Here is a 14,403-nt window from a genome sequence, read left to right on the forward strand (position 1 = left end):
ACAAACTTTACACAAACATTATTGGGGTGGGTGGAGTTACTCCCCTCCTACTCTAGGACATTGGTTAACTTTAGTTAGCTGCTATGTAATCTGTAATAACGGTAAGTCGCTTTGGTTTAAAAGTGTCTGCGAAATAGCAAATTGTAAATTGTAAATTGTAATATCAGGATAGCTTAAGTGGGCATGCATCATGCAACATTTTTACTCCCACACTTGTTTTCTTTCTCTGCAAGTGGTCTTGTTGTGAAGTACAAGAGACTCAATGGAACGTGGTCTTGCTTCAAGGTAGTTTGAACAACATTTGGCTCAGGAACACCAGCCCCTTTTACTTGTCATGATGAGGTATTCCACTCCTCATCTGCCTGCAATGCAATGCCCCCTATTTCTGCAAAGAAATACCTTAAAACAGCAATCATATGCTCATGCTAGATGCTGTAGAGTATATTTATGGACCCAGGCCATCTGACAAGGGGCAAAAGGCCATAAAACATCACAGCCATTTGAAAAAGCTCTTGTTTGCACTTAATTTTGAAGAAAACAGAATCCTGGTGCCCAGTCATCAGTGAATATATATAGCTAAAAGTACTTATTTCATGACAGATTAAACGGTAACAAAGTTACAGTAGTGGCAATGTCATCAAATTCCCCCCGTTTTCCATCGCACCGAATAGGTCAACAGGCTTAAAAGCACCAGCCATCTAACAATTTCCTCAACATTTAAAAATGTTTCTGTTTTCAAATATGCTTTCAAAATATGTTAAAATGTGTCATGTCATGTAGTGGTTTTGCACCTTCTTTAATCCCCTGCACCCAATGTGTGGGGATTTCTTGAATATGGTAAAAAGTAAAAAGACAAACAAAACAGAATTACAAACACTACTTAGTGTGATCCACATTTCAATATATCAACAAAAGGGTGACTGAGTTTTGCCTACCAAAAGTTAAGCACTGATGCTGAAGTACAGTGAATAAGTAGTTATCATATACCTGTGACCCACAACAAAGGAATCTGACAAAGAATTCATTTTACAGAACCCTTTATTTTAACAGGCATAATAAAACAGCTGAATGTCACAACTGGTGGTCAGAGGTGTGTTGCATATGAGAATACATGAACAAGGTGTTTCGTTGGACTCTGTTGAAGCTGCAAATGTTTAAATGAATCCACAATCACGTTGGTTTCTGTGTTCCCGAAACATTGCGTCCACTCCTTGCACCTCTCCTCCCCAATATGCCTGAATACAGCAGCTTATGTCATGGACTTCGCTGCACAGACTTCTGGATCCACCCATCAATTAATAAACTCACTGCTCAGTTGTAGTTGGAAACCTTCCAAGTGCTCCTTCAGTCTTTCCCTCACATCTCCACCTCCCACCCCAATCCTGGTCTCTGACTGAAGGCTACATTCTTTTTCAGTCTGCCCTGCAGTCCTCAGCTCAGTTCCTCCTGTTTCTAGACATTGCTGCTCTGGCTCCTTAGTGGGAGACGTCTGAAATCCCACTGCTGACACCACTATGGGCTGAAATCCTGGATCGCTCGCTCCTCCGTCCTTCCTGGTTATGTTCCTCACCCTGTCGTCGATGGGAACCGGTATGAGAAGCAGACGCCCCTCCATACCTTCTTGCAACCAGAACACCTGCTGCTCCTCCTCTCCCTCCCTGATCACTGACTCTGCCTCTCCGCCTGAGTCCACAATGAGAGGCCCGTGCTGTGGGCCCGGCCCCTGCTGGAGCAGCTGTACTGGCTGTAGCTGTGCTGGCTGCAGTGTCTGCAGGGTGGTATGCAGTGCACCCGTGGCTGTGTGCGTGGGGAGGTGCACCTCAGCTTGCTGCTCCAGCTGCTGCTGCAGAGGTATCGGCTGCAGCTGAGCACTGTGAAGCACCGGGGATGCAGAGGCCTTGAACGGCAATGTCTGCATGGCCGCCAAGGGCTGGATCAGTTTCTGAGGCTGTGCAGCTGTTTGTCCGGGGGCCGCCAGCTCCACAGTCACTATCTGCACACCGTCCTCTCCCTCCCTTGTTTCACCCTCCCCATTGTCACAGTAGTAGTAGTAGCAACACTCCTCTGTTCCTGCTTCCACCCCCACTTCCTCTGCCCTTTGAATCGTCTGGGAGCTTCTTCCTCTCTCCCTCTCTTCCCTCTTTGCTCCATAATAGCACAAGGAGGCATCCTCCCTCTGTTCCTCTCCTTCCTTACCTCTCTGATGGCTTCCTCCAGACTGTTCCTCTGTGCCTTCGTCCTCCCGCCCCCGTCCACAGTAGAAACAGTACCCCATTTCGTCTTCAAAGCTTGTCCGTGCTGACTGGGTCGGTCCACTCCACTCTCCAGCCCCTCCTAATCCATCCTCAATCATGCTCAAGTCTTCTGCCATACGCTCCGCCTCACTCTCCTCTAACCCATGCTGGGTCCCTCTCTCTGCTAGTTCCCCCTCCGTGGCCCTTGAGCCCTGTCCCATCCTCCCCCTGCCCCATCGACCTTCCCTCCCTTTCGTCCCCTCCCGGAATCGCCCGAGGGTGTGCTTGAGACGGCTCTCCCGGAGTCGCAGGAGCGTCTGCCTGAGCCGGTTCTCCCTGCGCCGGGCGGCGTTAAGGAGCCGCAGGGACTTCTCCAAACTGTCAATGGCCCTGTCGTAGCGCTTTCTCCACACCAGGGGGCAGAGCTGCGCATAGTTGTGCTCCTTGGGGAGGTAAAACCCCGGGGGAGGGGGGAGGCGTCTCATGTAGCGGGATGGGGAGGGAGGACGGGGTGGGGAACATGAGGAGGGCGAGGGTGGCATTTCGGACAGCTGAGGGCCCAGGGGTTGGGGTGTTTGTGAGGATGAGGGAACAACAGCTGAGGCAGATGGAGATGGTGGTGGAAATTGCGATGTTTCACATGAGGGGTGGGAAGGAGAGGAAGAGACTGGGGACTGAGTGGGAGGGGTGGTCTGTGCTCCTCTTTTGGCTCCTCCTGCTAACCTCAAGCCCTCTTCCTTGCCATCTTCCTTTCCACTGACTGTGTTTCCAGCATTGTGACAGCCCTCTGCCCCCTGCTGGCTGTCCTGGCATGTATCTGACCCATCCTGTTCTTTCTTCAGGGAACAAGCCCTCCTCCTAGGTAAAGAGATACAAACATGGGTTGGCAACGTTGTACCCTTTTTCTGTCTGGCCGTATAACTGCATGTCTGCAAACCTCTTAGGGGTTTGTTACCGTGTCTGTCTGGTGGTGGGACCTGGCCTGTCCCTCCCTCTCTGTGCTTTTGCACTGGTGCCGCGTCTCTGTCGTGAGAATGTTTCAAAAACTGTCGGCACTGCATCCTCCTTAAGCCTTCGATATCCACTGACAGGGTGAAGAGAGGGAAGGAGCTTTTACAATACACATAGAATGTAGAATATAATTCAAAATAGATATAATACTGCGGTACAGAACAGACAGGAGCATGTGCCAGATAAAAAAATAATGTCATTACAATCAGAGTGCAGGTTACATTTGAGCCCAATAACACTTCATTTCTCAATTTAGATATCTCATATCATTCATACAAACAATGTCATAAATGGCAGACATGATGAAAACTGTGGCTTAAACTCATGACACAGGAACAGCAAGTGCAGCCTGTTTACATGAGACCTAAAACTATGACTTGCAGAAACAGCTGTGCATACTGACCTGACACCAGAAAGCTCAAAGCTCTCTGGGGTGAAGTGTTTGGAGCAGAAATAGATGAAATGGCTCTGAGGGTCCCACTGGCCCTTCCCCTGGGGGCCTGTACGCTGAGAATTAATGATCCAGAGAGTGCGACGGGGGCTCCCACGTTTTGGCAACCTGGCAAACACAGCCAATCAGAAATGGGAAACACCAACCCAAAACCGTATCTGAACATGGCAGCATGACAGCGTGGCCATGCATGCGAGCAGAACACAGTGGGGGATGTTCATGGTCAGTTCAGGGTCAGTTCAGCTCACCTGTGAAAGGTGATCCCAGCTTTGCGAGTTTCTCTTGTGTCGCGGGATTTGCAACCAGCTGCTGAGCAGTGTCTGGGCATCTTGAGAGAGATGGACAGCAAGACAACAGTGGACTCTCTATGTGTCTTTCAGATTCCATCTGCTACAACAGTATATAGAAACAATATAAACTACAGCAGATATATCTTGAAAGGATGTGCAATAATACCTTGGCAAAAGAAATCACAAAGAGTGATAGTAATAGGAGAAATGAGATATGTTCACATGGTGCAAAGTTACCCACAGAGGTATCCTAATGGAAAACAGTATCATAAATAGATACATAGATGCCAGATGCATTTAGGATTTTCAACATGAACTGTTGCTATGTAAAAATCGATTTCTACACTATGTTGTTCCCTGCCTCGAACAGAGGTGTGTTATTGTGTTTAATTTGATTTGAATTGGATGATTACAATTTCACACAATTCTGCATGGAAACTTCACTCAAGAGAGATACATTTCAAAAACAGAAATGAAATTGAGACACAATTTAAGAAAGTCTGGGTGAGAAGCATTAGTGTCATCAGCCGAGACAACACTAGTTTCATGCCAATGTATTCAAGTGTGACTTTGAATCTTTATGCAGATAAGCACCCACAGGAAATGCTTGATTAGTGTACTGATCTTCATTGAAGAAATATTTTAGGACATATTCTTACTCCTGCCAAAATGCCACAAGCCACTTCAAATTCCTACCACTAAATACGTTCAGTTCAGATATGCATTACCTCTTCGTAAGTACGAATGTGTCCCTCAGTAATAAAACGGCAGAGAGAGGAGGTGAACATGATACAAATCACTCACGTTACTTCTGCTATGTCTTGCTGGATAACAAGATGGACAAATTTTATAATTTAAAAAGCACTGAAAAGGACGGAAGACCGTTACGGGGGCAATGTGTAATAATACAGCCTCCACTTTATCTAATCTGACACAACGAAGACAACCATACACACAGTCCTGGAAATAATTTACCAAAGCCTACGAAAATGCTTCCAAAACAAAAGACCCGGAATTAATTCCTTTGGGTATGTAATACTGTTCCCACTTGAATAGTACAAGGTGCTTTAATCGTGTTTGTGATATGTGAAGTGATTCGACCCTGGTGTGTGCGCTTCACCGTTTTGTCCCCAACACGTTTCCTACAACTATAGCGTGCTCAAGAGCCCGTGCGCGCATCTATTAAAAATGCACTTAGAGCTGTACCTCCCTCTAGCGTGCATTTATTAAAATTGCATGTCCTTCAAAATACCGCTGAGTCTTCATCAGCCCCCGTCTTCCGCCTTCCTCGGACTTAGCTAACTAGATAGCTAGCTTACGAGCAAGCAGTGTCGGTATTCGGTACCTATATAGTGTGTAATATAGTTGATTATTTCACCGGAAGCAACTGTGCTTTCTACGTCGTTTTAAAGACGGTGTGATGCTATTACAAGTTTTGCAAGCTCCCAGAACTGTAAATAAACAGCTAGCTAGCCAGCTATGTGGCCAACTAGCCACACAGCTACCTCGCTACCAACCCTTTGACAGTGTTTGTTATTCTTCACAGTCTCTTTCCCGTGTGCAACACATCATGCAATGAATGCATTATATAAATATAAATGAAACACCATATTTAACTGTATTAACTACACCCATTTTATTGAAATTTCCGACTTAAAATATTGAAGCTAGTTAAATAAATTTGACCTACCACGCAATGTCTAGACCTCACGAAGATGGCCGCCTTCTTCTTCCTCACTGCCGTTCTTCTGTTTTAGGCCCGCCTCCCTAAAGTCCTTTGTTGTGTGAAAGAACCAATAGCCATAAATCTTCACGGTGAATGACGTGGGATCCCTACCAATAAAATTGCAATTTTGGGAACGAATCAAGGGCACATTGTACGGTCGCATACCAATAGTAGGATTTACATGATCATAGTCAAACAGTTTTGTGCCTTCATGTTTTCACGCTTCATTGTTCCAGTTCACAGTAAAGTAGGCAATATCCTTTGCTGTACTTAAAATTGACGTCACTGATTTATACTGTGCAGAAACAAATAAAACATTTTTAAAATTGCTTTGAGCAAGCATGTAATCCTTTAGCGGTCTCAGGGTGGAATATATATTAAATGATTATTTGGTCATGGTTCTTGTTTATATCACTCTGCATATTTAAATTCCCTTACCTTTTTGTCAGCTTCCCATACGCACACCATTGGGAAATTGTAACTAATCGTAATCTATGAGTGTTTTTTTTTTCAGGGAGTAATTTCTGTGAATAAATTTATGGAAATTTAAGACTAGAGGATGTCTGCATCTTAGCACCAAGATAAAGGCCTGGATCCCATGTGTTTCTTGGCCATAGCATTTTACACCTTTTTACATTTTTACATTCTCACAACTAATTTATTTAAACAGCTGTTTCCTAATTGTGTGTAACAGTAGTGGAGCACTTCAAAAGAAATTCAGGCATGTTCTGTCTTTGTCAATGCTTTATTGTCATGAATGAAACTGCAAAAAATACAAAACTGAAAATCATTTTAGTCTCGATAAAAGACCATGCTAAGTAAAAGGTAACTGCAGTGTAGTGATATTTATAATATCTTTGTGGAATAAAGTGCTGAACTTTCATTCACTCATTTTATTCATAGCAGAATGTAGGCATCTGTGCATGTCTAGTTTGCTACACTCAACTTTGGCTCACTGTGGTAAGAGAACCACAGAGATGGCCTAGTCTACAGGAAGCTGTTTTTGGCTGCATCTTATGCCACACTTTTTCTATTTAATATTGTGGCCCTTAATGTGAAAGCTTTATTCTACACCCCCAAAGTGATTTCTGCCCCTGCTCTATAGCTAAGACTTCATTTCCGGAGGGGATGCTTTTTCCCAGGAGGAGCTCATGGGAGAGGAAACTTCAAATCTTCAAATCACTTGAATACATTTAATTTGTGTTATGTAAGAAACCATAATACAGTCTCCATGTAATTTTTTCCCTTTGAGGCCATAGACCCTCAGTGTAGCCAGCCTTTTTCAACAGGGCAGCAGTTTGATTTGATTTCATTTCTGTTGCAGATACAGGCACAGCACTCCCTGGCACTCATCCCCCTTTCAGTCTTGCAAGATTCTGAGCATTTCTTCACAAGGGCATTCTCCAGGATGTAGTCCTCTATTGCTGTCTTCAGTCCTGCCTTGGCCGGCTCTTTGGAACTCATCAGCCTGTGATGGGGCTTCAGAGAGTAGAACACCACAGTTTGTGTTGCTGGTCTTCCCTCCCACAGTCTCAGAACATGTTGCTAAACCTTTGCAGGGCTGGATGGTGGTGATGGTCTTCATTTTTCCTGCCAGTTGGATTTTGGTGAGTGCAATAAGTGTTGATCAGGTGCTGTTCTTGATGAGGGATTCACTGGATTTATGTTTTCTGCTGGAGACTTTCATCTTGCATTTGGAGAGGGCTCGGCAGTCCACCATAGCCATAGGAAGTTTCTGTTTAGTCTGACCCAAATAGCTCATAGGCGACTCCCCCTCCCCCCTTCACATGAGCACTTGTGAATTCTATAGTGTGACCAGTTTGTGAAGTGCATGATGATGTGTGAACTCGACAGATCATGACCATTAATAATCATAAGATTATTAATATCTTTAAGATGGCAACCACTCTTGCACTCACTGCCAGAAATGTAGTAATCAAGCCAAATTCAATTCAATTCAACAGGCAAACATGCAAGTGCACAAAAGACAGTACAGTAAAGGTAAGTTGTAAAGTATGGCATATGGACTTGTGATTCACAGAGCAAATACATGCTCTAAGTGAATGTGTACATACTATATATTTCTTAAAGCAACTCACTAGGAATCTGGTATGATTGGCCAATGGTATATAATCCCCTTGCATGCCATCAGTTTCTGAATTTGCCAACCCAAAGGGTGCCCCCATGTGACAATGCTGTGTAGAGTGTTATCTACATAATGATTTGATCTATTTCTTCTCACATTCATTTTGCATTATTGGCATTTAGCAGACGCTCTTATCCAGAGCGACTTACATCAGTTACAGGTTTTTTTTTTTTTATCAATGCCTTTGGTTGCAAGTCCTGCTCCTTAACCACTATGCTACCCTGCCGCCATTTCACATGGTCATCATGACAGCTAGCTATCATAGGGATAGGGACTGGTCCTTCTCCGGTGAACTTTTAATCTCTCTTTTAATCTATAAATTCGAATGGGACAACTTGCCGGTCCCTGACATGTACACCTAGGGACACGAGACTGTTGTTTTTCATATTTGTTGTGATTCCTTTTTACTGAGTTCTGTAGGTTAGCCAGTTTCCTACTGGTACCAGTACCTACTGTATTGTGTTTATTGCACTTGTACTAACATGTTTGGGATTGTTATTATTAATTAAAAATGGCATTGATTGAAAATTTTAAGTCATTAATAAATATTCTTATTATTTTTACTAAAGTGCATTTAATGCTCCCATATGTTCAGATTTGTATATATCTTATTTATACACTGAATACTGGTTTTGATAACATGTTCACATGAGAGGGTCCAGAATACTGTTTTGACCTGGCCTTTCCTCTCCAAGTGTACTGGTATCTCCTCCATATTATGCTGATCCAAAAAAGGCACCATTATAAAAGGTTGGTTTAAAACACCCCTGACTAAAAGGTAAGAAGTGACAAGAAAAAAACTTAATGATAATAATTTTTATCCTGTTAAATGTGTTTTATAGATCATATAAAATCATATAAAATGATATAGAAATGAAACAATCAACATATATAGGGATTACAAGAAATAATAATGCAATAAAATAATAGCAAAGCTACACAGGCTGGACATTATGTGCTCCTTAACACTCCATTGTAAAGCAGATCATTCATAGACGCATGCATAAAAACAAAAACCCATGGCTGCAGAAATGCAAGCATCCAGAAAAAGTATCATGTTGGTTGCTTGGTTCTTAAAGCTGTACGAGCCCCATGCTGAATGAGGTACTGAGGGCTATTAATGTCAAAAAAGTAGGAAACTCAGAAGGAAGCCTCTAAGTGCCCCAGAAAGTTCCGATAAAATGTGACACCAGACAAGCAGCTCACCCAATTATGTTCTCTAGAAATTAGGCCGGGGAAAAACAAAAAGCAAAAAGCTCCATTCTGCAGCCAGATATGCTAGAACACCATCAGCATTGGCTCCTTTCAGCCACAGATCACAGTACAAAGTCGAGCTGCCATACTTCACACCTTGTAATTCCTTTGTGAAATGTAATGACTTGTTATCAACAGGGTGTTTGGGTAGCAGCCTCTGTTTGTGATTCAGGTTCACTTGTATGTATTGTACTGTTTTTCCTCAGTACTTCACTTGTTCTTTCCAGTGCACCGACATGTGTATGCTAAAGAAATAAATAAACTGTTATTATAATCGTCATGACTATTTTTATTGATGCTGTTGTTGTATGGCTTCCCCTTTGACCTTTTCACAAACAATACATCATCAGCTGCACATGCTGTGTCACATTTTCTATCTTAAGGCAACAAGATTGCGTTAGAATGAAACCTTACAACATTAATGACCAAGAAAAGTACAATGCCTACTGAAGACATTGATCTGATGTACTGAAAAAGCTTGTATTTCAAGCTTGCAACCCAAGGTCTCTCTGCCAAAAGAATAAGCGTGAGAGTAAAGAAAAATGATGCAGTGGTGGCACTGTGAAATGTATCATTTTACTATCATATGACCATCTGTCAACCCCACCAAACTCCATACTTTGAGAAAACATACCACAACTGTGGCACTAGAAGTCAATTGAAGATGAACTTGTTGACCATGTTTGGCAGGATCGTAAGATGTGCTTTCTCATTGGTGCAGCGCATAGGAGCAGGCGTGTTTGGAGAATTATTTTGACGTGTGGTTTCAAATGCTTGAACATGACAATTTTTCTTCTGAACAATATGGGGTAATGCACTTTAAGGCTAGTTACTGGATGGCTGTTACCTTAAAAATTCATTTATTTATTTATTTGAATAAAAAGGAAGAACTTCCCAGCTCTCCCCAGTTCTTGTTGTTGCACTGATGGCCCTGTCACCTCACTGCATGTGAGCACCCTACAAACTTAATCATTCTTCTTTCTGCTAATTATTACTGTCCTTTTGGCAGTCTCCCTTATCTCTGAAGACTTATTGTGATATCATTATCAAGCAGTGGTATGCAATGCATAAAAAGAGCCCTGGAAATCATCCAACAGCCCTTTACTGGGCCATCCAACTTGTCTTAAGTTTAAGTGGCAATAATCCTCACAAAAAAACAAGTTTTTAGTACATCTGGTGAAATTCTTTTTTTTTTTGATCAAGGGTAGTGTCAAGTATGCATATCTGACTGGGGGAGGGAGGGGGGGTGGAAATATAATGTGACACATTGTCATGGTAAGGTTGATATCCACGTTTGGTTGTGGAGGAATGTGTCAATGATGTATGTGACAAAGTGGTAGAACTTGAAATGGACATGAAATGCAAACTGAGCAAATCCCACAAAATCTCACCCATCATGCCCTCTGACTATTTAAAAACACACAATACACAGATACAACCTAGTCCCATGCAAACAACCTGTCTGCACCAACTCTACAGAGCATAAGGTAAGTCACTGTAAAGAATGAGCTATTATGACATTAGATGAGAAATGGGATTCTCTGCTCTGTGATGAAAAGGAAATACCTACAAAAAGTAGTGCATTTCTCTTAAACACCTGGATTAAAAAACGTTAAACATTATGCAGGTATGTTTTTCAGAAAAATAGTTGCTCCCTTTAATATTCTTACATTGCAGTCTGCTGTACAGTATATGGAATTTACTCTTCATTTAGCTTTTCTGTATGCTCCTCTTTGTCATGTTGTACTTTATCATTATTAATATGTCTTGGACAGACAGAATTGTAAAGTTGTAAAGTTGCTGCAGTTTAGAGTATCATCCAATTGAATACATCTTCATTCTTCATAATACTCATCATTATCATAAGGATTATAATGACTGTCATTATCATGATGAAACAGCTGAAATTTTCTTTGAATTTCTCTGAAACAGATTAATAAGTGTTTGAAAATAACACCTTGCGTTTACATTGATATGGCAAGCGCACACCAAGTAGATTTATTCATACTCAATACATAAAGCAAACCATTTTTCCTTCTATTTTATTTCACTTTGGTCCAGGGAAAAATATAGAGACCCCTTAGGTCTCTGATGAATAGAAACATATAACTTAATGTCAAATTCACTGGATTTCCAGCAATAAGTGATATTATTTCTAGGGCTAGGCATTTATTTCATTTAAAATGCTACTTTCCAAATATGAGTGAGCTCTTAAGTGGTTTCAGTCCACTCTGTTCTGATAATGCTTCAGTTGCATCTCATGCAAAAAAGAATATTCTTTCTGCTCAATTCCCTCAAGGTTCTCTGTAGACTGACCAGAAAGCTGTGATAGCTTGCAAAATTATAACATCTAGTTTTGCTCTCATTGTTAATGTTTATGTACAGTCAGATCAGCAACACTTTCCCAGCAAGGATAAAATGTATGTTTATATTTGTGTCTTCTGTTCGATAGATCCGGTGGATCACTCATTGATGGAGGGGCTGTGGCAACTCCTGCTCCTGGCCTGGGCGTGTCACTTCCTGTCCTGTCCTGGTCTTATTGTAGCCACGATCATCGGTACTCCACAACAATGTGAGAAAGCTGAGTTTGTCCCTGGCTACAACCTGGCAGGAGAAGGGTTCGACATTGTGAAGATGGAGCGGAAAGGCGCCTACGTGATCAACATGGAAGAGTGGAGGAAACCAAACGGCAGCTGCACTTTGGTGGAAAACCGCTATCTGGGTCAGATCAAGCAGAAGCTTCCTGTGGCTATGGTGGACTGGCGAGCCCTCTCCAAATGCAAGATGAGGGTCTCCAGTACCAAATATGAATCCAGTGAATCCCTTGTCAATGACAGCACCTCTAGTGTCACAAACAACTGGAAAGTCGGTCTGAATGTCCACATCAACCCCAGTGTGAGCGTCGGGGCATCCTTAGGAGGAACCCATTCTCGTGAGGCCTCCTACGCCATGCAGAAGTCAAAGGAGGACAAGTACAGCTTCGCCAGCCATGAGGTCTACTGCAACTTCTACAGGTGAGTTAACATTTGAGATCATAGTAGAATATGAAAGCAAAGAATCTGTAGGCTTTGCTGATTGACCCTATGGGTTCTGCAAAGGTCTTTTTGCTGTCCAGTGTCACACTGAGGCTTTTGGCACTCTAGGAGGCAGACACCATAGTGTTGTCCAGGGTGACAAAGACACATGTATGATGTTGTTAGAGGTTTGGACTGTGTAAGAAATTGGAGATCAGGATTACGCCACAACACAATATAGAACCTAATTCATATGAATAATTAAAACAAAGATGGGGCAATAGTGTGGCAACTAGCTGGTTAAGGAGCTGGACTCGGATAAAGATATCTGCTAACCAAAACAACTAAGTGATAATACACAAAAAACTCATCCTGAGAGTTGGTTTTAAAGTGGTCAGACCTTGATCTTCGATGGTTTGACATTAGCTGTGCCCGTGTTCATACTGTAGTTACTACTGGGCAGACATGTTCCCTCTCAGGTTGAAAGAGCAGAGGAAACTGCTATGTGACTTTGTGCAATGAAATTACCAAAAAAAAACTTTATGCCATGCTGGATCTACACAGATCTAACCCCAATGGTGTCCACTAAAGTTTCAGTCAGGGAGGGGCCTTGGCTACCCTCCATAACTTATTTCAGTTGTGCATTTTCTTATATGTGGGGTCACCAAGTTATTTTCAGTAATATGGAGCTACATATCTGAAGATATATGAAAGTTGGGCTAAATTTGATTTTGTAAACTAAAAATCTGGTTAGTGTCTAGAAGTACAAATATACACAACCTAAACATGCTCTGTCTGGTTCCTTTTATGTTCAACTTTCTCACTCCAGATACAGATTAGCTACTACAGTACCTCTTCACAAAGAGTTTCAACAATCTGTGAAGAATCTCCCTCATGGGTACAGTCCTTCTACCAAAGCTGCCTATCGAGATCTGATTGACACATATGGCACTCATTACATCACAAAAGTCAGACTGGGGGGGAAAATGAAGAGTGTCACCGCCATCAAAATCTGCCAAGCTTCGATGAAAGGACTGTCGGACACAGCAGTGATGGATTGTCTGAGTGTTGAGGCCTCTGCAACATTTGCGCAGACTGCAACAGTTAAGACAGAGTTCAGCACCTGCAAAAAACTTAAAAAAAAGATAGGCACCAGTAACAGCTTCAGCAGCATGTTCAGTGAACGTCACTCTGAGATTGTGGGAGGAAAGAGCGACACAGCCGACCTGCTTTTCTCAGGCGGGTCTGATCCTGCAGCCTACCGGGATTGGCTGGAATCCTTGAAGACCGTCCCTGATGTGGTGTTGTACTCTCTGAAGCCCCTTCACAGGCTGATGAGCTCCAAAGAGCCGGCCAAGGCAGGACTGAAGAAAGCAATAGAGGACTACATCCTGGAGAATGCCCTTGTGAAGAAATGCTCTGAATCTTGCAAGACTGGAAGAAGGATGAGTGCCAGGGAGCGCTGTGCCTGTGTCTGCAACAGAAATAAAAATATCAGATCAAACTGCTGCCCTGTTGGAAAAGGACTGGCTACACTGAGAGTCTATGGCCTCAAAGGGAGAAAATTATATGGGGACCGGTGGACCCAAACTGATGGCTCAGTTGTAGTTACCTATGGAAAACAGTCTAAACGTACTAAAGTGATTGATGACAATGACAATCCAAACTGGCCAGAGTCATTTGAGTTTGGCCCCATCAAGATTGACATGGCGACTCGACTCAGTTTTAAAGTGTATGACGCAGACAATTCCTGGAACAGTGATTTCCTCGGGGGTTGCTCTATTGAACTCAACCGTGGGACTGAGAGCAACTCCTGCATGTTTCGATATGGCACCTTCCTCTTCTCCTATCATGTGTCGTGCGCCCCGAGCCTGGGTGGCCCAAAGTGCTGGGACTATGTCTCCTCTCCCATGAGTGCCTCCCTGGCGAAGAAGTTCCACTCCAGGAATGGGGTCCTCGCTGGGGAGCACTGGTTGGAGGCACTGGGCAGGAATGACACTGGGGGTGTAGACCACAGCTTTGGCTATAATGACCTCAGTGGTGAATAGGAAAAATCTGGCATTAGATACAGCTTATTGCTTTTGCAGTGCAGCTTCTTGTAGACCAGGCCATTTCTGGGGCTACCTTATCACAGACAGTGAAAGTTAGATATACAGTACCAGGCAAAGGTTACTGGTGCTACTCACCTACTCATATAAGGGTTTTTCTTTACTGTGACTGTTTTCCACATTTTAGAATAATAATAAAGACATCAAAACTATGCAATGACAGAAATGG

At 42.9% G+C, this 14,403-nt stretch overlaps 2 protein-coding genes across 2 annotated transcripts; one reads left to right on the forward strand and one right to left on the reverse strand.

The window, feature by feature from the left end:
* Positions 1-1,100: 1,100 nt before the first annotated feature.
* thap7 (THAP domain containing 7) lies at positions 1,101-5,723 on the reverse strand. The gene is made up of 5 exons (XM_036555246.1): positions 5,677-5,723; positions 3,945-4,024; positions 3,649-3,804; positions 3,190-3,318; positions 1,101-3,092 (listed from the first exon to the last, which is right to left on the reverse strand). Exons 2-5 carry the CDS (start codon positions 4,022-4,024, stop codon positions 1,292-1,294), a joined length of 2,166 nt encoding a protein of 721 aa, XP_036411139.1. The 5' UTR covers positions 5,677-5,723; the 3' UTR covers positions 1,101-1,291.
* Positions 5,724-11,584: 5,861 nt separating this feature from the next.
* Positions 11,585-14,174, forward strand: LOC118769161 (perforin-1-like). Its single transcript, XM_036516188.1, has 2 exons — positions 11,585-12,126; positions 12,956-14,174. The coding sequence occupies exons 1-2, from the start codon at positions 11,585-11,587 to the stop codon at positions 14,172-14,174; spliced, it is 1,761 nt and encodes a 586-aa protein (XP_036372081.1).
* Positions 14,175-14,403: the final 229 nt, after the last annotated feature.

This window comes from Megalops cyprinoides, chromosome 21, assembly GCF_013368585.1.
Source record: "Megalops cyprinoides isolate fMegCyp1 chromosome 21, fMegCyp1.pri, whole genome shotgun sequence".
NCBI classification, from domain to species: domain Eukaryota; kingdom Metazoa; phylum Chordata; class Actinopteri; order Elopiformes; family Megalopidae; genus Megalops; species Megalops cyprinoides.